Source organism: Malus domestica, chromosome 01 (genome assembly GCF_042453785.1).
Source record: "Malus domestica chromosome 01, GDT2T_hap1".
Classification (NCBI taxonomy): domain Eukaryota; kingdom Viridiplantae; phylum Streptophyta; class Magnoliopsida; order Rosales; family Rosaceae; genus Malus; species Malus domestica.
The window spans coordinates 18,563,371-18,588,483 of NC_091661.1; the positions used below are offsets into that span (position 1 = coordinate 18,563,371).

At 37.7% G+C, this 25,113-nt stretch overlaps 1 protein-coding gene across 1 annotated transcript; it reads left to right on the top strand.

Moving 5' to 3' along the window:
* The first annotated feature begins 16,343 nt into the window (after window positions 1–16,343).
* On the top strand, window positions 16,344–18,893 carry LOC103413510 (NADPH HC-toxin reductase 1-like). Its single transcript, XM_008345205.4, has 5 exons — window positions 16,344–16,768; window positions 16,915–17,081; window positions 17,687–17,899; window positions 18,159–18,538; window positions 18,630–18,893. The coding sequence occupies exons 1-5, from the start codon at window positions 16,648–16,650 to the stop codon at window positions 18,772–18,774; spliced, it is 1,026 nt and encodes a 341-aa protein (XP_008343427.2). The 5' UTR covers window positions 16,344–16,647; the 3' UTR covers window positions 18,775–18,893.
* Window positions 18,894–25,113: the final 6,220 nt, after the last annotated feature.

Here is a 25,113-nt window from a genome sequence, read left to right on the forward strand (position 1 = left end):
AAAACAGTTTCTCAAAATACTAATGTCAATATTATAATATTTTGAAAATCTATTCTCGAGACAAAACAAAATAAATACAGTCCATATAAATTTGTTCTTCCAAATACTAATTGAGTATCATTATTTAATAAACCATAAGTACCCTAATAAAAAAAAACTATTCTAATCATCCGCTGGTCCAGCCACTCGCTACCACTCTCCGTCACGTTCAACATTAAACTTCAACTCTCGGAAATGATACGTGTACACGACGTCGATGCACTTCAGCAATTTTGTGTCATTTTTGTCAATGTCCCAATCAGGTTGATATGCAAAAATAAATAAATTATACATATCACTAATATGTTTTATCTAAAGAACTATATTATTATTTAACTAATTAATAATTAACATGTACTGCTAATGCATTGATCATGACCATGTTTATTTCCTCGGAGACGTCTCTCCAAGATTGCCAATTCACTCCGCATTTGTCACGCACCAATACCCCAACGTCACCCCTAAACTTTTTTACCATATCCGACTTCTCATATCCTACTAATTCTGCATAAGTGATTCGGTAGCATCTCTTTATCAGCAGAAGTGTCTTGAACGCATGTCTCAACTCTCTTTTTCTTGTCTACTAACAAAATAAACACTTATAATGGTCTACTTAAATATTTAATTAATTTACACAACCAACAAAAATTAGCACGTATTACCTTTCCCAGAACCTTCACCCTAAACTCTCTTTGACGAATGACCACCAGAGTCTGCCATCGCGTACAGAAAAACAAACGAAAATTGGAATAATAATTCGGTAAAAGTAAAGAGTTTTCGTCGCGCAAAATCATGCAGTAAATACCACATTCAACACTTTGACTAAACAATTGATGAATAATTGGTCTCGCTAAGTAACACACGCTGTACTTATTTTGGTGCTAAAATACAGGCATTTGCACGACGAAACAATGCGTCGTGCAAATTGTTTGTCCCATTAGATTTTGTCCAACGACCTGGTGCGTCAAAGTGGTATGTTCGTCGCGCTAACCTATCTTATGCAACGAAATTCCTTTCGTCGCATAAAGTTTTGTTGCACAAATGAGTTTTTCTACTAGTGTAACCCATGTGGCACTTTATATTACTCCAACCAACTCTTCAATCTACTCTTCAAATTTTATTTTTCACTTGAAAATATTAATATCTTAAGTTTATCTAATCTTATGGGCCTTAAATTTTGTCCAACGACCTGGTGCGATAAAGTGGTAGTCGCGCTAACCTATTTTAAGCAACGAAATTCCTTTCGTCACATAAAGTTTTGTCGCGCAAATGGGTTTTTCTACTAGTGTAACCCATGTGGCACTTTATATTACTCCAACCAACTCTTCAATCTACTCTTCGAATTTTATTTTTCACTTGAAAATATTAATATCTTAAGTTTATCTAATCTTATGGGGCCCAAGTTTTATTTTCAAACTCTTAGAGGTTCATTTTTCCTGCGCAACATAGCAAATATAACTTTGCTACTCAGTTGCTATATTTGGTAGTTTCATTCTTTTTTTAAATTACAAACGTTATTACTATTTTAAATCTTCAAAATTGCCCTTTTATAAATATCTCATTTTCCTATCAACTTACGGTAATCCACACTTATAATTTAATTAAAAAATAAAACTAAAAAGGTGAATCAAATTCATGTAATATTTAGTTATGTCTCAGAGATGCCTATGTATTGCATGATTTGAGATATAATTTTTTGTATTACAAATAATATACAAGTACAATTGTGGAAGATTCTTGCAAAGAGGCTATACAGATTATTAGCAAGCCATCGCGTCAGCTGCGTGTCATTTGCTATCCATCTGTTGGTACTTGTTAATTATGTAAGCTGCACTCGATTGCACTTAATTCAGGTCAACTTCGATTGCTTTATCTTAATAATTGATGTGCGGAATATTCATATACCAAATTGTTGAAACATTTTTTGATAGGTCCAAAATGTTGAAAAGCCGACCGCTTTAGTAGATTTTGTTTAATTTCTATTTTGAGAAGTGCTAATTGGACACAAGTTGATCATATTATTAATCTTACTTACAATGAAATGACTTATTTCTAGTAGAAATTGTCAACAACGTTATCAATTTTGTCTCTACCATTTATAGGAATCAGACGGTTTTCGTTTGATATTTTTAACATTGCTGTTAAATTAGTGTGATTTCAATAACTGTGAGAGTCATACTTCAAAATCTACTAGTTTATATCATACTCAAAATTTTCAGCACACTCTGGACTGAAAGAATATGATTCTTATATAAACTCAATATATTAGTATTACACTAACATTTTCCAGCCTAATGTAATATTATAACATTTTTGTTTTTGTTGTTGTTTTGGGTGAGGGCAATAAGGAGAGCGATGAAACAAGGGATGGGAGTAGTAATTGCTTATGTAGATTTACACTCAAATTCTAAACCCTCGTAAATGAGAAGTTAGTACCAATTTGCAAACTCTTTTAGTAGGATCTTTATGAAATCCAATCGGTCACGTACATGTTCGTAATCGATACGTTTATCTAGAGATTTCCCCATGGGCCTTTTCAGGGGAGGCAGATTGTCCCTCTTGAGTGCCTTTCTCATTCCCTTCTATTTGTACGGTCACAGTTAAGTTACGTCAACATTTTATATCCTTATTGTTTTTTGTATTATTATATCTATAAAAAAAATTAATATAAAATATTAATGTAGCTTAACCGTGACCGTACAAAATAAGAAAGGATGAGAAGGACATCCAAACAAAAGGACATACAATCTACCTCCCTTTCTAGGTATGGTTTTCCAGAGGTTTTCCTATTGAGCTTGCCCTTTGGCCTGATGTACTTGCTCTGGCCTTTGTGCCCTTTTATAAAAGTTTCCTTTCCCTAAAAAAAAAATCTAGTAGGTTCTAAAATATGAAGACTATTTTCAGTGATTGTCGATCACATATTTGTAAACACATGTGAGTGACTAATATCATAATTTGTTGTTTGTTTGTCAAAGATGGAATAATTGAAATGTAGCAACAGTATTGCAACTTTATTAGACTTTTAGATTTCTCAATATTTCAAGATGCCCATCAAAATTGACAGTCTAGCAAATGGACAAGGATTATCTGCCCTTCCGTGTTCTTCTATTTTGTGTGGTCATAGTTAAATCATGTCAACATTTTATATTGTTTTTTATAGAGATAATAAGACAAAAAATGAATAGTAATATAAAATGTTGACATGATTTAATCGTGATCACATAAATAAGAAGACACGGAAGGACACCAGAAGTGGGAGAGCAGACAATCCTTGTCTCTAGCAAATAGATTGAGTTGCTTCATTATTGAGAAGCCGTCAAAGAGAGAAATCATGATTCAATCCGAGACTGGTATCATGTTTTTATCAAGATCGAAGATATCTACGGATCACCTTAGATTCAATTAAAGCTAGGCAACTAAAAAACCATTATGATGAAGCATTTTGGAAATGTGGATTTTGTCAAAAGTTGAAAATAATGGTTGCCTTTTGCTATTTTAATTTGGATAATGTTAGAGAGACTAAAATTTTAAATTAAATTTGAAAACTAAATGATGTGTCATCAATAGGAGAAAAACTTGTGTGAAGTTTTGCTTTCTATTGGACTTTGCTAAGTAGCACGACAAATCAATCAAAACTCGCCACATGGCAAGTCCTGAACATATTTATTTTCATTTTTATATTTAAACTCTCATAATTATTTTTCTTACTAATTAATATACACGAGATTAATTGACTGGTTCATTTTATTTTTCCTCTTCTCCTTTCTCTTCTGTTTCTTCCCAAATTTTATCTTTGGTCTTCTTCCCCTCTCTGTATCTTTCCTTTATTCATAAGAATACGAGAAAGTTCTCCACAAAAATAAAATAAAATAAAATAAAATAAAAATTAACGAGAAAAAAAAATTAAGCCATTAAAATATTCTTCCAAACTCTGTTTACCGTCTTCGTCCCAATTTGTGGCTTCATAGGCGGTATTAATTGATTTTCTTTGCCATATCTGCTTGACTTTTCTTATGTAGACACTACCTTCATTAAAATTTATCTCTATGGGATTTTCACCTCTAAAGAAAACCCCAATTCCTGTAATTAAAATAAAAAATCCATATTAAACTAAATGAAAGCTTAACAGTATCGTTAGGGTTTATTGTTACTATTCAATGCCGCAATCACTCAGTAAAGAATCTCTATAAATTGTACATCAAATTTTTTTTTTTTAATTATATGAGATTATATACAAGTGATGTGCTGGGCCATAAAAGGTTGCTCATAACTAAAAAAACAAGCAGCTTTTGTAAAAAGTGAAAAATGTGTTGGATTTTTCTTTTTTCATTTCATGATACTTGGAAAAGATGAGTTAATTGTTTCTTTTGCAGATTTTTATGAAGAAAGGAAGTACATGGATGGCAAAGAAGACGATAGAGAATCTGGGAATAAAAATAGAGAGGGGACAATTGGTCTCGTTTTTTTAATTTTTTAGGCTAAACATACACTCTTTTTTTTAAATCTGATCAAACATTTTTCCTACAATTTTGGTTATTAATTTTAGTTTTTCACATAAGTTCAATTTTCTTTAGAATTTTAGTTTTTCACAACTTCTTCTGGGCATTTCGTTTTCCTTTTTTTATTTATTTACCTATTATCCCTATATTTAGGCATTTATTATCCATCTCTATGCATTTTTTTATTGTTTGTTATAATTTTTTTTTTAATATAGTAGAATATTTATAAAAACAAAATTTGTCATATTTGATTATTTGAAAAGACCCAGCTCATGATAAAGATTTGTTTGATTATATAGCTATGTCTAGTTACCTATAATATGGACATATTTAGTTTTATAGTGGATTTGATTTTTTGTATTTCTCGATACATTTGGAATGTGAATGTACCAAAAAGGTTATCTGATAGAGACATTTGATTTTGTGGTACATTTGGCAATTTTTGTACACTTGTTTTTTTGGTACATTTGGAATCTAAACGTACCAAAAGGGTTATATGACAGTGGGCACATTTGGTTTTATGGTACATTTGAAATTTTTGTACATTTGCTTTCTCGATACATTTGAAATCTAAACGTACCAAAAAGGTTACATAACAATGGGTAAATTTGGTTTTATGGTACATTTGAATTTATGGTACATTTGGTTTCTCAGTACATTTGAAATCTAAATGTACTAAAAGTCGATACTTTTGTTCTCAAATGTACTATAAGTTTTGAGTATATTTTTTATATATCTATACGTGAAAAAAATACGTATTGAAGACTTTTTATTGAGACATTTTTAATAGAAAGAGAACTTTCCTTTTAATACTGATAATGAGGAATTAGATACTTAAATTTTTATTTTATTTTATTAAAAACAATGTCATTTAATGCGTAGAAGGGGATTGACGAAATTAAATACCTATATTCTAGGCAATTAGTTGCTAAGCTACATTATACCTTTATATAAATGCATTTAAATTAATGACATGGAAATTAAATAAATAGAAAGTTATTGAGGTGACAATTGGTTAAAGCACCTTAATCAAATCTTTAAAAGGGATGAATGTTTAACCTAACAACTATAGAAAAAATGTAGGGCATTCTAATTTCCTCTAAAATGTAAGCACTAGATTAATCTCATGATGTATATTAATAAGTATAAAAAAAATATTTATGTGTTGTAAGCATAATTTACAAAACAATTTTGGAGGCCATAGAGAGAGGAATGCAACAATAATAGAGAAAAGAGAGAGATGTGTAATTGTGAGGTGTGTTATATTCCACCCCATTGTGCTTTTATTTATAGTAGTAGGATAGGTAAAATACTTAACCTTTTAGGATTACAACTCTTAATAGGTAATCAACTCCTAATAGGAATATAAGAGATATTCATAGATCCACTAGGATTTACAGAATCATATTTCTAATCTAATAGGATTGCAACACTCCCCCTTGAGTGTGTAAATACTCAAGTAAATGACACATCAGGTCTTCAGTGATGAAATAAGTACAATTGATGAAGTCGTCGGCACAATGAGTGAATGCGAGTCTCAGATCAACGGAAGAATGCATAAAAAGGTAAAACTCACAAAATCTTACTATGGTAAAACCCAAGGTGGGAGAAAAACTCATAGACTAAGGAGAAAAGTGAGAAGTTGCATTAAGTCAAAACTATACGTCTTCTAGACTAAAGTAGAAGAACTCACAAGGGTATGATCAGCCCAAGATGGGCCCTCATCAAAACCTAGTTAGGTAGTAAAAACCCAGTGGAAAAAATGCTCTTGATTGTAGGGAAAAAGAATACATTAAAATCAAGTGAGTATACTTCTGGATAATCCCCCTAAGTTTGACAGAACTTCCAAATGAGAACTACAAGCATTGCATATGATAGTTAGGCATACCAATTCCTCGGACAAGCTTTTGGAAGGTTGACTTCGGTAGTGACGTCATGTAGAGGTCGGCAAGGTTGTCTGGGATCTGCTTCCATGACTTCAATTTCCTGATGCTTTGCTGATGTAGATGTAGACACAATATGTCTTGGCGTTGACTTCGTTGATGTATCAAGGCTTGGCCGGGTTGATACATGCAACTTGGTTTTCATGGATCATTGTTAAGACTCAACGATGGGTGAAAACACAGTAAGTACTTCGAATATGCTCAACAAGAACTCCTAACCATGTCTCATTTGTGGCGTAATGTAGGGGTGGGTTTAAAAAACCGAAAACTAAAAAAAAAAACCAAAAACCAAACCAAACCGAAACCGAAAAAACCGAACCAAACCGAATTAATTAAATTAATTTTTTTATTTAATTATTTGTTTTGGGTATTATTTTCTAAACCCAATTTGTAAGTTAAAATGTGCTAAACCCAATGTGTTGCCAAACTTTAAGCTCAAAATATTAAAAAAAGGCATGTAAAAAGTCTAAACCCTAACCTATTATTTCTCCCCCATATAAGATTCGGGAACCAAACCTCGTTCTGAAGTACCTACATCCATCTCTATAGCACTGTCTATTTCTGCCCCAGCTTTCTTTTCCAAATCTACTCTCATATAACTTGTAACAGAATCCATAAACATTTATTTCGGGTAGATTACTTGCGTAATTTGTGATGGAAAAGAATCCAACACACACTAAATAAATCCACCCACGCATTACTTTTACTAATCAAGTTGTCAACATGCAGTTAAAAGTAAACAACCCTGATCTTTGAACAACATCATACAATTTAACCTTTCTAAGTCATTTGTACGATTTTTGTGTTGTGAGGTTGTTAGTTTGGACTTTGGAAGACTTGATTGATGATTTTAGTTCAACTTTAAATGTTTATTTTCATTGTCTTTGATTCTAGTTAGAATGCTTATGCTATGATTGTGTTGGAGATGTTAAAATTTAAAATTTCAATGTTTTTCATTTTTTGAAAAAAAACAAAAAACAAAAAACAAAAAACCGAAACTGAAACGAAAAAAACCGAAAAAAAAGAACTGAACCGAAATTTCGGTTTGGTTTCGGTTTTGGCAAAAAACCGAACCAATTTGAACCGAACCCACCCCTAGCGTAATGAAGTAAGGTGAGTCTTGGAACGATTCGAAGATTTCGCAACTAAGGTCATATCGTGGACCTCCAAGATATTGCAATATCCTTAACAGTAAAGACATAACCATTCGGGGATTTTGTCTTGTGCGGGTTTAATAAGTAACTAGTGTCAGCATAACAAACAAAGCAAGCATCATTCCGAGGATCAAGGGATTGGATCCGCTCGAGATGTGTTGGGATTTGCCCTCGTAGTACCTTCAGGGTATGTCTTTAATACCAATTCAGTGGTTGCGTGTATGCGTGGTGCTATATCTTTACCAATAAATCAACAACGAAAGAGATGTCTTGTTTAATACAATGAGCTAAGTACAATGAAGTGCAAAGTTGAACTTTAGATATGGAATTTCAGATTCCATAACCTCTTCAAGGGTCTCATTTGCATATAACGTATGGACGAACACAAGTATACTCAAAAGTAACACCTTCAGGGTGTAGTTCAACTGATAGACCAAAGTATCATTAGAACAATGTTTCAACTTCAGGTCAAGGCATAAACAAGTTTTCCCAAGATCCTTCATCTCAAATTCCATCTTGGCAATTTTCTCAAGCTCTTCCGGAGTCTTAGTGAGATTCATGTCATTTGACATAACTGTAACTTTAGCAATTCAGAATAAGATTTCATAGTTTAACACGTAAGGGCATAATTTATATCCCTAATTGATCAATTAATCACTTAGATGGGTATACCACATCTGTCGGATTGCTTCAATCCATAAGTGAACGCCTCAAACAAGTTAAGAGGGTGTTCCGTGGTTTGGAACTATTTGAATCAGTCCATGTAATTCTTCGGGAACTTACATGTAAATCTTCGTATCTATATCCCCATGGAGAAATGTTAACCACATTTCATAATGCTGCAATCAATCACATGGTTACTTTTCATCATATCGCACTATTTCATTCTCTTATAACGCTTCATTTCCCACTTGTAACACAATAGGGTTACTTTAGGCAGTGTAGGAACGATAGGTCTAAACACACTTTGGTAAGGAATTTAACTTGGATTGTTATTTTGGTTGTCCAATCAGTTATACGTTGTCATTTTAATCAATGGAACTTGGTTCGATATCATCGCTTTTCATTTATGTCGATAGCTACCATATAAGTGAAAACATCATCGATGATAATCTCATTCCAATTCCATTATCTCATCCAAACTAGTATACTAGACCAAGAACTTCAAGTCTTGGGAGTAATTTGAATTAATCTCATAAGATGGAAAAGATTTGAGACAATGATCGAATATGGATTCATTATGTGTCGTGCCTTCTTTTTATAGGGAAGTGAATCCTATGAACCGAGTGATATGTCGTGCTTCAAGTCAAGATAAATTGATTCGTTATTCGCCAGTGTACCTGACCGTTCAACATGGGCGGTACACCCTTCAGGGATGTTGACTTTACGTTGGTTATGTACGTCTATCCTTGTAGGCATGTTAGCAGTTGGTAAATGATCTCGTCACTTTAGCTAGATCAGAGAAATGCATCTGGAGCAACATTCTGAAGCTAGAATACATCGCATATGCTTATCACACTTGTGCGGTACAGGGATCGAGATGAGATATAGTGGGCAATATCCATGAAAATTCACGTCATTCTACAGGAATGTTGACGTTCTTATCTCTCCTAACGGCAGGAAAACTGTCTCATTAAAGTGACAACCCGTAAATAAGCGGTAAAGAGATCACGTGCAAGGGTCTAAGAGACTTAGTGTGAAGGAGAATCATAATCGATAAAGATTCACTTCCTTATTTGAAGACCCATGTTAGTGCGTAGCGGCAGCGCAACTTGGCACATGGAGTGCACATCCAAATGCGTAAATACAAAAAGCATCAGGTTCATACCCAGTAACCAATTGTAACGTCATATAGGTTGGGTGGCAATGGGCCTCAAGGTGGACCAACATAACTATGTACACGATTGCATAGCCCTAGGCAGAAACCGAAAACTTGGTACGTTTACCAAAATCTTGGCGATCATTGAAATTGCGCTTTATGATCGCTAAGCGAGGCTATTTGGGGTGAACATAGGAATTCGATGTTCAATTATAAACCCAAAAGACATGCAATACTTTATTGAAAAACTGTCGATATAAACTCTCCAACATTATCCAGTCTTCTGGACTTTATGGGATAAGTAGGGTGGTAAACCCTTAATTGGCCAGGAGGTTTAGCAGCAGTGTGTGTGGACAAATATGTGACCAGTTTGTAGATTCATCAACCAAAATCATAAGTATTTATATGGTCCTTATTTTGGTTAGATTAGTCTATATACATTCCTTTGAATCCACTGTGAAAAGAGGGTCGTTTCATATCTTTGCGAGGGATGATTTTGAAAATCAATTTCCCTAATGAGCAGGCTTGGCAAGGTGTGCTTAGAGGCACAAGATCCTTACTTCGAGTAAAGAGATGCGTTGTAGTATCATTGTTTGATCTAAGTGTCCCAAAAGGTCATGCCAAAACAAGTATACTGCTCAATCACTAGGCTCCAAGCCGGCCACATATGGTGTTTTCCCAGTTGGTAGACAACCCATTGGCCCTAAATCAAAGCTTTAAGCTCATTTTTAGAGGTAGTGCAAAGATATTTCACTCTATTTTCTTCAGTGGTTTCATTCATGATCATTATCATCTCAAATATCGTTTAAAACTTAACAACAAGGAGAATTTAAGGTCCTTTAAATGGTAATTCAGTACCATTAATACAACGAGGAGCGTGCCAATGCTCTTAATTAGGTTGGATAAACTTAAAGTCGTTGTTAGAGATGTGATTTAGGTGTAAAATTAGTGTGTGTAGTATCAAATTCATCCAAACAACTAACTTTCCCACATTCCTACTTAATCATGTGTTTAATTGAATTCGGTCACATGTATACAAGCAACATGATTCAATTAACTCATTTTCGAGGACAATATCAATAAGATTATCCATAAGTCAAACAAACATCAAACGTGAATCCAAGAACATGGAAAAATGTTCACAAAGTAAATGGTTTAATAAGGGGATTCGGCCAAGAAAGCCATTCATGTCAAAATTATGCTCTTCCAAGGATGTTTGGTTGAGCAAAATTAGTATCACATATTGACTACGAGAGTGGTACTCCTTAACGACATTGGTAAGGGCACGAACAAGTGCATAACCAATGATCTATTCCATCGAAACGGAAGTAGATTCTGCAGGGTTAACGCTTGGGAATACTATCCCTTATTCTTGAAGTTTTAGGTCTTAGGTGCCAAGGATCATGCTTCTGGCATGATGCCATACCTTGGCAAGCCCCGATTCTACCATATGTTGGAAAAACAAACTCAAAATTAGATTATGAGAGAGACAGACCCCGAATTGGGTTTGGTAGGCTGAAGTTGGAGGGGTCTGTTTGGTAGGCCTCTGCCGAATTAAAGTAGTACCATTCGGTGCACCTCTACCAAAGAAGAACATGCCCTTTGGTGCATCCGGAAGCAGGGCATTACCATTCAGTAAGCTCTGACCAAACTGGGTTTAGCTATTCGATAGACTCCAACTGAACTGAGTCTATACCGTTCGGTAGACTTCAACCAAACTGGGTCTATACCTTTCTCTCATGTTTGTGGTAGAAATCATATCCAAGAATTTGGTAAACTTCCGCTTTCTCACTGTTGCTTCAGGAGTGAGTTAGAAACATGGAAGGACGAGAAAAGTATTCTCTAGTCAAAATTCGATCAGATTTATAAACTTTAGAATCGTACTCATTCATGGACGTAATCATGGTGTGCTTCAGGCAATGTCTTGTATGATTAAACAGTCCATAGGAGCGAGCCAAAGAGCCATGTAATCCTCGTTTAGGAGATACTTCCGTTTATAATGCTCTGGGCATAAGTCTTTGGATGAAGATCATGGTGGAGGCTTATTCAGCTCTTCCATGCCATTGTTGGCTACAATTATTTCTCAGCTTCTTGATAGTCAAGTGGAGATTCACGTCTTATACCTCACATAAAGTGGTTTCCATTAGAAACGATCAAATAAGGGAAATTGAACTTGTGACGGTTCAACAATCCATTGAATTGGAGGGACCAAGATTGTGATTGGTGTTATGGGAATGAATTATCCATAAACATCAAAGTTAGAACATTCGAGTTCTAAGACATGGTTTTCATGAAAAAACGTCGAGTTTTCATGGGTGTATTTGTTTTATGAAAACTTCGGGTTTCAACGGCACTAAATTTGAAACTACAGGTTCAATTTAGTTTATGAACGTTTAGTTCATAAAAGAGAGGTTCCTGCAAAAACACAGAATGCAATATGTTGATTTAAGTGTAGTGGATTTGAGTTGCTTTGGGAACTCAAGTGTGAGTGCTTCGGGACTACGAAAGTGAGTTAACAATTCAAAGAAAAGAAATAAAATATTGAATTGTTAATGTCCAAAAGTGATCTTTAGGTCAATAGTTTTGGATGTCTTGTTAGATTAAAGGACTGCAGGTCACTTTTAATTAATTCAATAAATTGGGACCATTCGGGGTCGATTGTAGAAGCAAAAATAATGATTTCAGGTCATATTCACTTTAGATAGCTTCAGGCCAAATAATTAAGAAAATATAGCCTTGTGTGGCTTTAACAAAAAACATCCATAATTTTTTTTAGTATAGTTATGGAACAGGAATGCCAAAAACAGGACATTGGGTTAAAAAAAAAAATCATATCCCAACACGTGTGGGTTGGTTGTGTGAAGCACAACCATACAACAAGCTGCAGGCCTTGGGCTACATAATATGGCTGCACAACAGCCCATAAAAGCACGCAAGTTGTAAGCTTGCAGCAGAGGAAAACAAGCCCAATAGGGTTGTGAAGGAAAAAACCCTCAGCCTTAGCTAGGTATGGGTTAAGTGTGCAAGAAAAGCCCAGTTGCACTGGCTTGGTCTTGGCGCGTACCTGAGTGTGATAGGTCCAACGAAAAAAATTGCTAGTATGTGGGCCAAAAGCTGCAAGCTTTCAGTAAGGAGCCCAGGCATATGCCTAATTCTTACACACATGCAACAAGCCCAAAAAGGCTGCTGCTTCACATTTCCAGTGTCTAAGCCTCGAGCTGCAGGCTCGGCCTAGGGTGAGGTCGGTGTGGTGGCGTAGCTCTAAGCCGCGGCTCAGTCGTAGATTTCCCAAATTTGAATTTCCTCTTTTTATTTTTTTTCAAATTCTAAGTTTTGTAAAAAGAACCAAAATTGCTTTTATTTTCTTTCAATCGACAAATATATGAAACATATGCAATATATATCGGAAGAACAATATAAATGTAGGGGGTTCATGCATCATGGGGAACGTTTTCATGCTTCATGGTCGTTTCAAATATCTTCCTTTATTTTAAGTGTGCTTGATTAGTAGAAAACAATAAAAGCCCTTGAATCTGTAAAAGATCCTTCTCGGAAAGCCTTGCATCTCCAATGCGTTGTATCACGTTCAACATAGAAAAATTAAAATTGAATCAATAGCATGTAGATCAATTTAATAAAATAATAAATTAATCATAAAAAGAATGATTAAAACGTAATATTCCCCTAATTGAAGATCAAACTCTTTTTAGCGCAACTTCAAGAGCGTGCTGATAACGTGTTGTAGGCATAATTTACTAAACAATTAGCGAGGCCATAGAGAGAGGGGTGCGGCAATAGTTGAGAGAAGAGAGAGATGTGTAATTTTGAGGCGTGTTGTATTCCACCCCATTGTGCTTTTTTTTTTTTTTGGTAGCAGTAGGATTTACCCTTTTAGGATTACAACTCTTCATAGGTAATCAACTCCTAATAGGAATATAAGAGATATTCCTAGATCCACTAGAATTTACACAATCACATTCCTAATCTAATACGACTGCAACATTGTGAGAGTTTTAAATAAAAAATTGATAAAATTATATTTAAGATTTGCCATGTGGCGAGATTTGATTGAATTGTAGTGTCACTCAGCAAATCCAGTGGCAAGCAAAGCCCTAAGCAAGTTTCTCCCAATCAATAGAAAATAAGCACGTTAATCAATACTTAGTAATAATCTAATCGCCACTTAGTACCATGATCTAGTGATATTCCTTTTTACTTGTGTAACGACCCATCCCCAAAAATTACGATTTTTCTAATTTTAAAACGTGAATTTACGAAAATACCATTCGAGGCAAATACGTTGACTTTTGTTGACCGCCTTGTCGTGTCACGTAAGATCTGTTTTCTTGGCGTATCATCATAGTACTCGTCGCTACGAATGCATGGGCACAAACGGAACACAATTTGGAGTTCTAACGAAGGAGTTATTAATGAAGTCGATGACAAAATGGTCAATTGATCATTTTCTAGAAGGCTCCAAATTGTTGGTGCAAAATTTGGGAAGCCATGTGTGTGGCCAAGATTGAAGGAAATGAGAGAAATGGACGGTGGAGATGGAAAAGAAAGGAGAGAAAAGGGAGGAACCAGACCAATGAGAAGGAGAGAGGTGAGGAATGAACCAATAGGAGGGGAAAGAAAAAGGGAAATGAAGGAAGAGAGAAAAAAGGGAACGGGCTGAGTTCCCATTGCTTGTGACCCGACCCGTGCCTGCAACAATTTTTGACGGGTTTTTGTCCATTTTTTTCAACGATTCATGGCCTACCACCCATACCAAACACCTACCCAACCTCTCATCGTTCATTTCCACCCAAAACCCACCTAGATTGACCTAGTTTGAGGAGAACATAACTCGTGGGTTCCTAAGGTGTCCTGGTGAGATCCGCCAAATTAGAAAGTTCCAACCACCACCACCACCACCACCATTAAAATCCTCTTGAGACATGGAATAAAACCCAAACAACCTTGGAGGTGGCAGATCTCCAGAGAAGTTGAATCGAAGCCACCCATTTTTAAGGTTTCCGGCGGGTTTGAGGAAAATTGGGGTTTTTCCAGACCAAATTGGCTTTAGTCACAGGTATAAAAGTTGTTCCCCTCATTGAGATCTTCATTCCTGTAAAATTTGGGAATTTTTGGAGCTGTTGGATTTTCTGACGAGTCGAGGCGGTCGGTAAAGGAAAACCCCGAGGTTCCTCCTTAGGTTTTTCGACGTGCCGAATCCGAATCCGGCATCTATTTTCCTAAATTCTATCGTTTAGGTATAGTTTTACTAAAGGGTCTCTAATTGTGTTTAGGGGCGTTGGCGGGAAGAGACGTCATCCTCACTAATTCGAGCAGTTTTCGGGCAATAAAATCTTTGAGTTGACCCCTTCTTAACTTACCTATTTTTAATAAATATTAACCTAGCATGCATTTCATATTTCGTGCATTTAATATGTTTTATATTATGTTTTTCCGATTTCTATAATTATGGTTTAGATAGAATTCATGATTTATTTAAATTGCTTTACGGAATATTTATAACTTATTGAATTTACATTTAATAACGGTTATGAATTATTGGAATTGCATATATGAAACTCATTGGATTTAAGAATATGTTTTTATATACGATTTATGAAATGAGATTTTGAACCATTGAGATTTGGTGATTTGGCTTGAGATTTTTAGGTATGTTTTTAGTACTTACCTAGTGGGTTATCATACGACACATCTGCATGCCACGGGTATAGATGTCTATGGCCATAGGACACAGATGATGGAGAAGTGAGATATGATATATTACATACCCTCAGCTTCACTGCCGAAAGCAGTGTCAAACAACTTCACTAGCCACGACTAGTGTCGGTGTGGATATGTGCTACTTTATTCAGCTTTACTTTCGAGTGATGGATAGGTTATTTAGCTTCACCTTCAGGTGATGGACAGGTTATACAGCTTCACCTTCGGGTGATGGATAGGTACTGCCTTCAAGCGACTATGATACCCTAGTGAAGTACTTCACTAATGAGACTTACGGATTTACCTTTGGGCGATGTTTTTAGCATGATTGAGCACGGTTTTACATGTACATGTTTTACGAAGGCTTTGCATGGCATGCTAGGATTTTTATAAAACCTATATGTAGTATTATATATATGTTTTCAAAACAGGGGGTTACTATGTTCATAAAGAAAACGGTTTTTCTATTATTAATATTATAATTATAAACTTTGGTCTACTCATCTTTTCTGTCTTTGCGCCCCCTCAAGAGTTAGTATCGAGGCACATAATCCCGGCATCAGGACTTTACGACATAGGTATCATCGAGTTTTCTCAGTACAGGTCTCATTCCTTTATTCGTATCTTTTCCTAGTAATTCCTTCATATTATTCTGGTTTAGTGGTATGCTTTGAACACATTTCTACTTTGGTATAATAGTTCTAACTACATATCTTGTAGTTGTATGCATGTTTAAATGGCTTCGTCACTCTCGGATGTCGGCCAGCACATGCCTACCCTGGGGATATTAGGATTGAGGCATGTCAACTTATAAGTAAAAGATCTTAAGTTTGATTTTCATTAAAAGAGAATTTAAACCACAAGCATGAATTTCGTTTGCTATTCAACATCACACATTTTAAAATTTTTTGGTCAAACGGAATCCAGGCTTGTGACGTTGCATTGATCCTGCATCTTTGATTTTTTCTTGCAAAATCCCGACTTCTGTGCCGGGGTGGCCCTTTTGATCACTCCAAAATGTATTATAGCCTTCAATTATCTAAAAGGAAAACTGCTATTTGTCGTCGATCTGATAACACGAAATGTGCTTACAGCGTACGTCAAGGAGATTAATAAAAGAGAATTAAATAAAATGTGTACACCGTAATTATGTGAGATACTGGGACCTTCAATTTGTTATATAATGGGGTGTTTGATTCAGAATGAAAAAACAACAATTGTAGTCTTGAAAAACTGCAGGAGTGAAACTGATAGAAGGATAGAATAATAGCAGGCAGTGGTTGAATTGTTTTCCGTTTTCATCAACAGCAAAGAAACCAAAATATATACAAATACAACAATCCAATCATGTCTTCTTCTACGTCATAGAAAAAAACTAATATAAGAAAGTAAATATTCTACAGTAATGATGATATATTACAAGGATTCTACAATATATTACAAGGATATTTCTTAATAGAACTCACCGATTGTCCATGAGCATGAGTACTAGCTACAAGGTATGTGTTATAGGCGGTGCAGGCTACATTGGTTCTTGGCTTGTCAAGCAGCTTTTAGAAAAAGGATACACTGTCCATGCAACACTCCGCAACTGGGGTACGTGCGTGACATTTCTAATTGTCAGATTATGAATTAGAATCGTTAATTTACAGTCCTCATAGAACATAATATGTTTCTCGTCTCTCCTGCTTTCTATTTTTCTGTCTCCTAAAATGAATTTTGCTTTTATGAAATATTGACAGATGATGTGTCCAAAGTGAGCCTTCTGAAGAGCCTTCCTGATGCTGATGATAGACTAGTGCTGTTTGAAGCTGACATTTACAACCCAATTGAGTTTGAGCATGCAATTGAAGGCTGTGAGTTTGTTTTCCATGTAGCAACTCCCTTACAACACACTGAAAATTCCCAGGTTTCCCCCTTCATGATCTTGATATACAGTCCTATAGTTTAACACATATTTGATCCAAAACCTATTTTCAAAAGAGGTAATTTGCTCGAGATAACAAAACTATTTTCAATATTAAGATTGGGTCAATCCACCTTTTGTCGTTTTAATGCGAGGTCAATTAAGGGAAATTCTAGCAAGTGGTATTGACCTTTAGCTAGATAGAAAAAATGTTTCTGATAACCTTACTTGAAGAGAAGAATTGTTTTTAGAGAACTTTAACGAAAAGCTCCCGATACTGTTTACTTTAACGAAAAACCACATTTTTACACTAAAAAGTCAATCATGATACTATTCACTTTACCCTTTATTTTGTCCTTATAGTTAAAATTCAAAATTTTCAAGCATTTTTCGTTAATTTTCCTTTGTTTTTATCGATGTATGCTAGAAAATGAAATGACCATGGACTTATGTTTAAATATGAAACTATTTGTTGATCTAAACCAGATTTCCTATTTTTCCTATTTTAAAATTTTGACATTTATATATAATGTGATCAAATTACTGCAAAGCAGTACAAGAACATAAAAATTGATATTTATATCTAACGTGATCAAATTGCAAAGCAGTACAAGAACATAACTGAGGCTGCCATAGCTGGGGCAAAGAGCATTGCAGAATGTTGTCTTAAATCAGGAACAGTTAAGAGGCTAATCTACACAGCATCCGTGGTGGCTGCATCTCCACTGAAAGAGGATGGGAGTGGATTTGGAAACTTGGTGGATGAAACCTGTTGGACTCCTCTCAGTCTTTCATTTGCTGGTTCTAATGGTCATCGTAAGGTACATAAATTTCATAGCCTTTTCTCTTGGATTTTTCTTACTTTTAGTTTATCATTCTCACGGAATCGATGTTGGGGAGAGAAGAATTGAATACAGAACCTCAAGTACCGGTGTAAATGCTCTTAACCACTTAAGTTACGAGCCCTTGCAAATTTCCTAGCTAATCATATATTTCTCCTCTAAATTCAATGTTATGCCAAATGTTTCTGTTCGGACTTTTATGGTCTGCCTTACGCTATCTTTTCAATTATAATTGCAGGCCTATGTGGATTCAAAAACACTTGCAGAGAGAGAAATCTTGAGCTATGGGAACCAAAAAAATGGTGGACTGGAGGTTGTGACTCTGGCCTGTGGCCTTGTTGGGGGTGATGCACTTCTGCCTTTCACATCCTCGAGTGTGGCTGTTTTTATTTCTCAGCTTACAAACAGTGCAACCGAGTACCAATTACTTAGATTTCTGGAGGAATTGGTTGGGAAAATTCCTATAGTACACATCGATGATGTGTGTGATGCCCATATCTTCTGCATGGAAAAACCTTCAATAAGTGGTAGATTTTTGTGCGCAAGTTCATATGTTTCATCAGCAGAAATTGCTACTTACTACCAACAAAACTACCCAATATTTCAAGTGAAGCCAGAGTATGTAGCCATCTTTTTTCCAAAGGTGTTTTTTCAAATTTTTTTTAAGATTAAACTTCAAGATTAATGGGATTCTGGAATTCGGTTTCAGGTATTTGGATGGACCAAAAAGAGAAATTGTCTGGGGCTCTACAAAGCTTGAAGAGAAGGGTTTTGAATACAAGTACTGCACCAAGATGATATTAGATGATTGCATAAGGTGTGCAAGGAATAGAGGTGGCACTGACTTCCAATGACAAATGGTCCAGGCTTGTATAGGAGCTTTTTATGTATACTATCAGAATTGAATTTCGAATAGCAATTTGAATTTACATTTAAACTTTAAATTATTGAATGAAAAATCACTTAATTAGAATGTTTTTACGTATTGATTTTACATATATAAAAGGTCGTACCCAGTGCACAAGGCTCCCGCTTTACGCAGGGTCTGGGAGAGGTGAATGTCGGCTAGCCTTACCCCCATTTATGGAGAGGCTGCTCCTAAGTCTCGAACCCAAGACCTACCGCTCATGGGCGAAGGCACTTGCCATCGCACCAAGTGCGACCTCTTATTGATTTTACATATTGTAGACATCGAAATTTCGGTAAATAAATGTTGACCGATAAATCAAAGTGTCAACGCTCATGTATTACATAAATTTTACACGTAGCGTGTGACTCAACGAAAATTGAAATGAGTTGGAAAAGTCATCAAATAGGACACGTGTCAACACCTGGCAGAAACGACTTATTTCATCTGGAATATTATATTCAAAATTAGGCCTTGGAAAATTCTATAAATACAAGCCCATTTCATTCATTTAGGAGGAAACCAAAATCATTAGGCAAAATTCTTGAAGCTCTGAAGCTCTGAAACTCCGAAACTCTCAAGCATCCAGGTTCCCGAAGAATCAAGAAAGCGTTCTTCGTTCTTCGTTCATCGTTCTTCCAAGATCAAGCCCCAAAGGCTTTTTGGATCAACAATCATCCACCAATTCAAGATCAAGCCCCGACGGCCCTTGAAGAAAGTGTTCTTCGTTCTTCGTTCATTGTTCTTCCAAGATCAAGCCCCAACGGCCATTTGGATCAACAATCATCCACCAATTCAAGATCAAGCCCCGACGGCCCTTGAAGAAAGTGTTCTTCGTTCTTCGTTCATCGTTCTTCCAAGATCAAGCCCCGACGGCCTTTGGATCAACCATCCACCAATTCAAGATCAAGCCCCAAAGGCCCTTGAAGAACTTCCACCAATTCAAGATCAAGCCCCGACGGTCCTTGAAGAAAGCACCATCGTTCATCATCCGTTCATCCAAGATCAAGCCTCAACGGCCCTTTGGATCAACAACATCAACGAATCAACACAGCCACCGTTCTTCAAGATCAAGCCCAAAAGCCCTTGAAGATCCGCTCATCACCATTATTCAAGATCAAGCCTCAACGGCCCTTGAAGAAACACTCATCCTCAAGATCAAGCCCCCAACAGCTCCTTGAAGATCCGCTCAAATCCACCTTCAAAGATCAAGCCCACGGCCCCTTGAAGAAACTTTGAACAGTTCATCCAAAATCAAGCCTCCACGGCCCTTGGATCAACCAAATATCCATAAATCAACACCTTACGGAGATCGAATCAGAGGATCAAAATAGAGAGAGATTGTAACCCAAAATCATCAAATACAAATATTTGTTTGTGCACGTTGTTCTTGTCTCTTTCGTTTTAGGAATTTTCCGTGTTCACAAATTGGCACGCCCAGTGGGACTTTCTCTACCTCTCATCTCTTTCTCCGTTCAAGAAATTCGAGCACACTTCCAAAATTAATGGCATCAAGGAAGGCTCAAACTGTTCCCGCAACTGGCGCAAAGAACAAGAGCGTCCTCGTCGCAAGTGGTGTCACTTTAGGCATCACGACTCGAAGCAAGGCAAGAGCTACTTCTGCCGCCTCTTTCACCTCTGCATCAACTCTGCCAAGGGAACAAGAGCACCCAAGGCACAAGCCTTTGATCACCTTAGCCTCACCAAGGGCACCAAGGGGCGAAAGTCCAAGGAAATACTCTGAATCCATGCTCTCCGATGCGGATTCGAGCGGCAGTTCAGCCATGCAAGTCATGACCATTGGAGCAACTTCAGTCGATGAGCAGCTGGCTCAAATGAATGAAGCAATTGCAAGGCTAACCCGAACTGTGGAAGAAAAAGACTTGCAAATTGCAGCACTAGTCAACCGATTGGAGGCACAGGACGGCGAGAAACCCGACCCAGAAGATGAGCCTACGGTGGAGAGAATCGATGCGAAGCCGGAGCCAGACCAAGCGGCGGCACTCATGGGATCTTTTTCTATCCAGCAGCTGCAGAAGATGATCACCAACACCATCAAGGCACAGTACGAAGGGAGCTCACATACCTCCTTGTTCTACTCGAAGCCCTACTCCAAGAAGATTGATGCCCTAAAGATGCCAATGGGTTATCAACCACCAAAGTTCATGCAGTTTGATGGAAAAGGAAACCCGAAACAGCACGTTGCCCACTTTGTTGAAACTTGTAACAACGCAGGGACCGAAGGGGACTACCTTGCCAAGCATATTATGCGCTCGCTGAAAGGAAACGCCTTTGAGTGGTACACGGACCTAGAGCCTGAGTCCATCAACAGCTGGGAGCAATTAGAGTGGGAATTCCTCAACCGCTTTTATAGCACCCGCCGCACTGTGAGCATGCTAGAGCTAACGAGCACAAAACAGTGGAAGGACGAGCCAGTCATTGACTACATTAACAGATGGCGCACTCTAAGCCTCGACTGTAAAGACAGGCTCTCAGAAACCTCTTCAATCGAGATGTGCATCCAAGGCATGCAATGGGGTTTGCAATACATCCTTCAAGGCATTAAACCACGGACCTTCGAAGAATTGGCCACCCGCGCCCATGACATGGAGTTGAGTATCGCCCATCATGGGAAGAAAGAACCGATCGCCGACTACAAGAACGACAAAGTTCTTGGGCCAAAGTTGGAGAAGACTGCGTGGAAATCCACCAAGGAAGCAATGACGGTCAAAACAGCTCCCGTCAAAATCCCTACACGAGGTAAGGCGATTCAAACCGAAGCTTTTCGTGATCAAGAGATGCGTAGACGCACTTTGAAAGAGCTTGAGGAGAAGACTTATCCATTCCCCGACTCTGATGTGGTTGCCATGCTGGACGACCTGTTGGACAAGAAGGTGATCGGTTTGCCTGAGTGCAGACGGCCGGAAGAGATGAATCGTACCGACAGTCCAAGATACTGTAAATTCCACCGCTTCATCAGTTATCCGGCAGAAAAATGCTTCGTGCTGAAAGATCTCATCATGAAGTTGGCTCAGAAAGGAATCATCGAGCTAGATCTTGACGATGTGGTGAAGTCAAACTATACCACCATCACTTATGGCTCTTTCGACACAAAGTTTTCACCTCAACCGTTGGGGGCATCCTCCAAGACAAGCAAAGTTGAAGGATGGACTCAAGTCACTCCTAAGAAATTACACAAGAAGCATACGTCTCCTCCACAAGTCCGCCAATCGGAAAGGGGGCAAAGCAGCTCTTGTCAACCTTCAAAGCAATGTGAACGTGTTGAAGATGATGAAATTGCAACACAAAGATCGTCCGTTGCCATCACGATGCACGACTTCTTGCCCGAAGACTTCTTCAATCACGCGGTCAAAACTCCCTGCTATGAAAATTGTGAGGAACGCCTCTCCCAGATTGCTTGACAAAATTCACAAATGCTCCTTGTTCGCACGAGCCTAAACTACACGAACCAAAGCTCATTGTCCGCACGAGCCTAAACTGTAGGACACGAAGCTCCTCGCCTGCACGAGCCTAAACTGCATGGCACAACGCTCCTTGTTCGCACGAGCATAAAAGGCAACACCAACGCTCCTGGTCTGCACGAGCATAAAAGGCAATACAACATTCTCCTCACCCGCACGAGTCTAAACTGCATGGCACAAAGCTCCTGGCTTGCAAGAGCATAAACTGCGTACGGCACAAAAAAAAAAAAAAAAAAAAAAAAAAATGTATTTGAACTACGTTACGACTTGATTTCTTCTTTGGAAGGGTACGTAGGCAGCTCGAATGTTCAATTTTTCGAGTTCAGTCACATCAAAATAAAAGAATAAATGTTTTATTAAAGAAGGTCAATTTTATTACAAATTTATTTTGTTAAGAAAATTTGCAATTTTCTTTGTACAAAATTAAATTACAGTTTCTTCGAGAAAAAAAATGAATACATATGTTATTATGTATTTACAAAAAATAAAAAAATAAAAAAATAAATATGCATTTGAACTACGTTACGACTTGATCTCTTTCTTAGGAAGGGTACGTAGGCAGCTCGAGCATTCAATTTCGAGTTCAATCACATCAAAATATAAATAAATATATATATATATAAATAATTTTTTTTTTTTTAAAGAAAGTCAATGTCATTAAAAAAAATAAATAAATTACATATGTTATTGTTATATTATATATATATATATATATATATATATATATATATATATATATATATATATATATATATATATATATATAAACTAAAAAAATAAATATAAAAAAATAAATAAAAATCACTCTGCATAGTTGGTCGACGACAGGTAGGTTCATTCTGACATAATGAAGAACAGTGAGTCAAACCCAAACTCAGAAGCTTCAGGGTGCCGGGCTGTGATAGAGATAAGCATCAGCAACCCGACTGTCAAGCTTCAAGACAAGCTGTAGGGACTTCAAGAGATCACTGCGTTGCAGCCATCACCGTTCCGTCGCCTGCTCGCATCGACGAGTGCAGCTTCGTCACCGACACGACCAAGAAGGTCTTCAAAAGCTTCTACTCCAACGATGATGACAAGATCTCCGTCAAACAATGTCCTCACGGCCCTCAAACTCAAAGTCAGGACTCTTCATCACCATCTCTGCAGCTCTCCCCTTCTGCCCATCAGTTCCAAGCAGAAACGACAAGCAGCAACGGCGACGGCAAAGTCTCCGACATCAAGGTTCTCTGCCTTCGCGTCCTCACCAGCATCGATGAAGCTCGCTGCCTACAACTCCAGCTCCGTCCCTTGCAGCAGACGGTCCACCTCTTGGGCACTCCAAACCAACAACAACGCCGCCGCCTCTTCTTTGCTCAACAGCTCCAGGTACGGGGCCCACCGGGAGCGCTCCCCAGGCTCCTCTCGTACATCAGAACCACAACCTCGATCCCTTTTTCTTTCCACTCCAACTGGACCTAGAGACTCTTCACCCTAAAAAAAAAAAAAGCAAGAACAAGAACAGCAACAACATGTTGCAAATGCCTTACAAGCATCCACCATCGCAACGGAGATCATTCCGTGCAGCGAGCAACGTCTCTGGTGGTGAACATTATCCTTGCAGCGTATCACGTCTGCAGCAGGAGCAATGCAGTATGGAAAATACAACAACCCGTCGTCCTACAAGCCATTGCGTGTTCAGCAGCCTCAACTCGCAGTTCGATCCGCGGACCCGACCTGAAATGGAGAGAAGCACTCCGGTGAGGAAACCCCACACATCCACCGCGTTAAGCTCCAGACTTTTCACACCTTGAGCTTCGCCTCTTCCAGACTAGATTTGTGCGATGACTGAAACTATAGTCCGAGTCAACAAGTTCGATAAGAGGCTGAGTTGTCTGAGCTTATGCGACTCGGTCGAGTTGCTGAATGCGTTGAATCGGTCAGAGGAATAACGTGCATGATCAGCAATGGCTCGGTAGGCGTTGACGAGGCTCACAGAGGAAACAAAGAGATGACTGGCTGTGCATTAGTTATTGAGAGAAGAAAGACGCAGACGGCGGCATGGCAGCGGCTAGTTGGGTAGAGATTCTACGTGGCGTGTGACCTCGTGGTGGGGCTCTCGCTGGGTAGAGAGGTAGAGTTGCGACTGTCACTTATCCAACGATTGGCGTGGAGCAAGGGTGTCTTTGGGGGAGCCCAGGGAAATGACGTGGCGGAGTCTATTGGCTGTGCTCAGCTGTGGTAGTAGAGGAGCTTCGGATTCCGGAGAGGTTAATCTTTCATGGTAGAACAAGAAGAAGGGCTTATTCCTCTGTCTTTTCACCTTTTTCTTTGGTCTTTAACGCACTTCCGTCCGTGCCCTCCATGGCTGAAGAACCGGTGCTCCGAGGCCCTCTCCTTCTGCCCATCAGCTTCAGCAACACGTGTAGCCCCTCCTCATTCGTCAACTCTCGGGCTCGGCCTGGGTTTTCACCCACAAACCCAGCCTTGCATAGCACCGTATATAAAGAAAAATATATATACATATATCATGGTGCGGTATGAGTATGAGGGCCATCATTTCATTAGTGATGATGGGTGTAAGCACCACGAAAGGAAAAGAAAGAAAAGGGAAAAGCAAAGGTGGTGCCTCAGCACCATGACAGAAGAAAAAAAAAAGATAATAAAAAAAATGAAAAGATGTGGAATGGTGCATGCAAAAGAAAGTGATGGCAGCTAGCACCGGAAGAAAATAAAAAATAAAAAAAAAGAAGTGGTGGTGCATCTGGCACCATAAAAAATGGTGGAGCATCTGGCAATGAGAAACATATGAATATATATATATA

Excerpts from the sequence above, each read along its gene's own strand:
- LOC103413510 (XM_008345205.4), top strand. The coding sequence starts at position 16,648 with ATGAGCATGAGTACTAGCTACAAGGTATGTGTTATAGGCGGTGCAGGC. Across the intron at positions 17,082-17,686 it reads AACACACTGAAAATTCCCAG|TACAAGAACATAACTGAGGC; the intron begins GTTTCCCCCTTC and ends ATTGCAAAGCAG. Across the intron at positions 17,900-18,158 it reads GTTCTAATGGTCATCGTAAG|GCCTATGTGGATTCAAAAAC; the intron begins GTACATAAATTT and ends TTATAATTGCAG.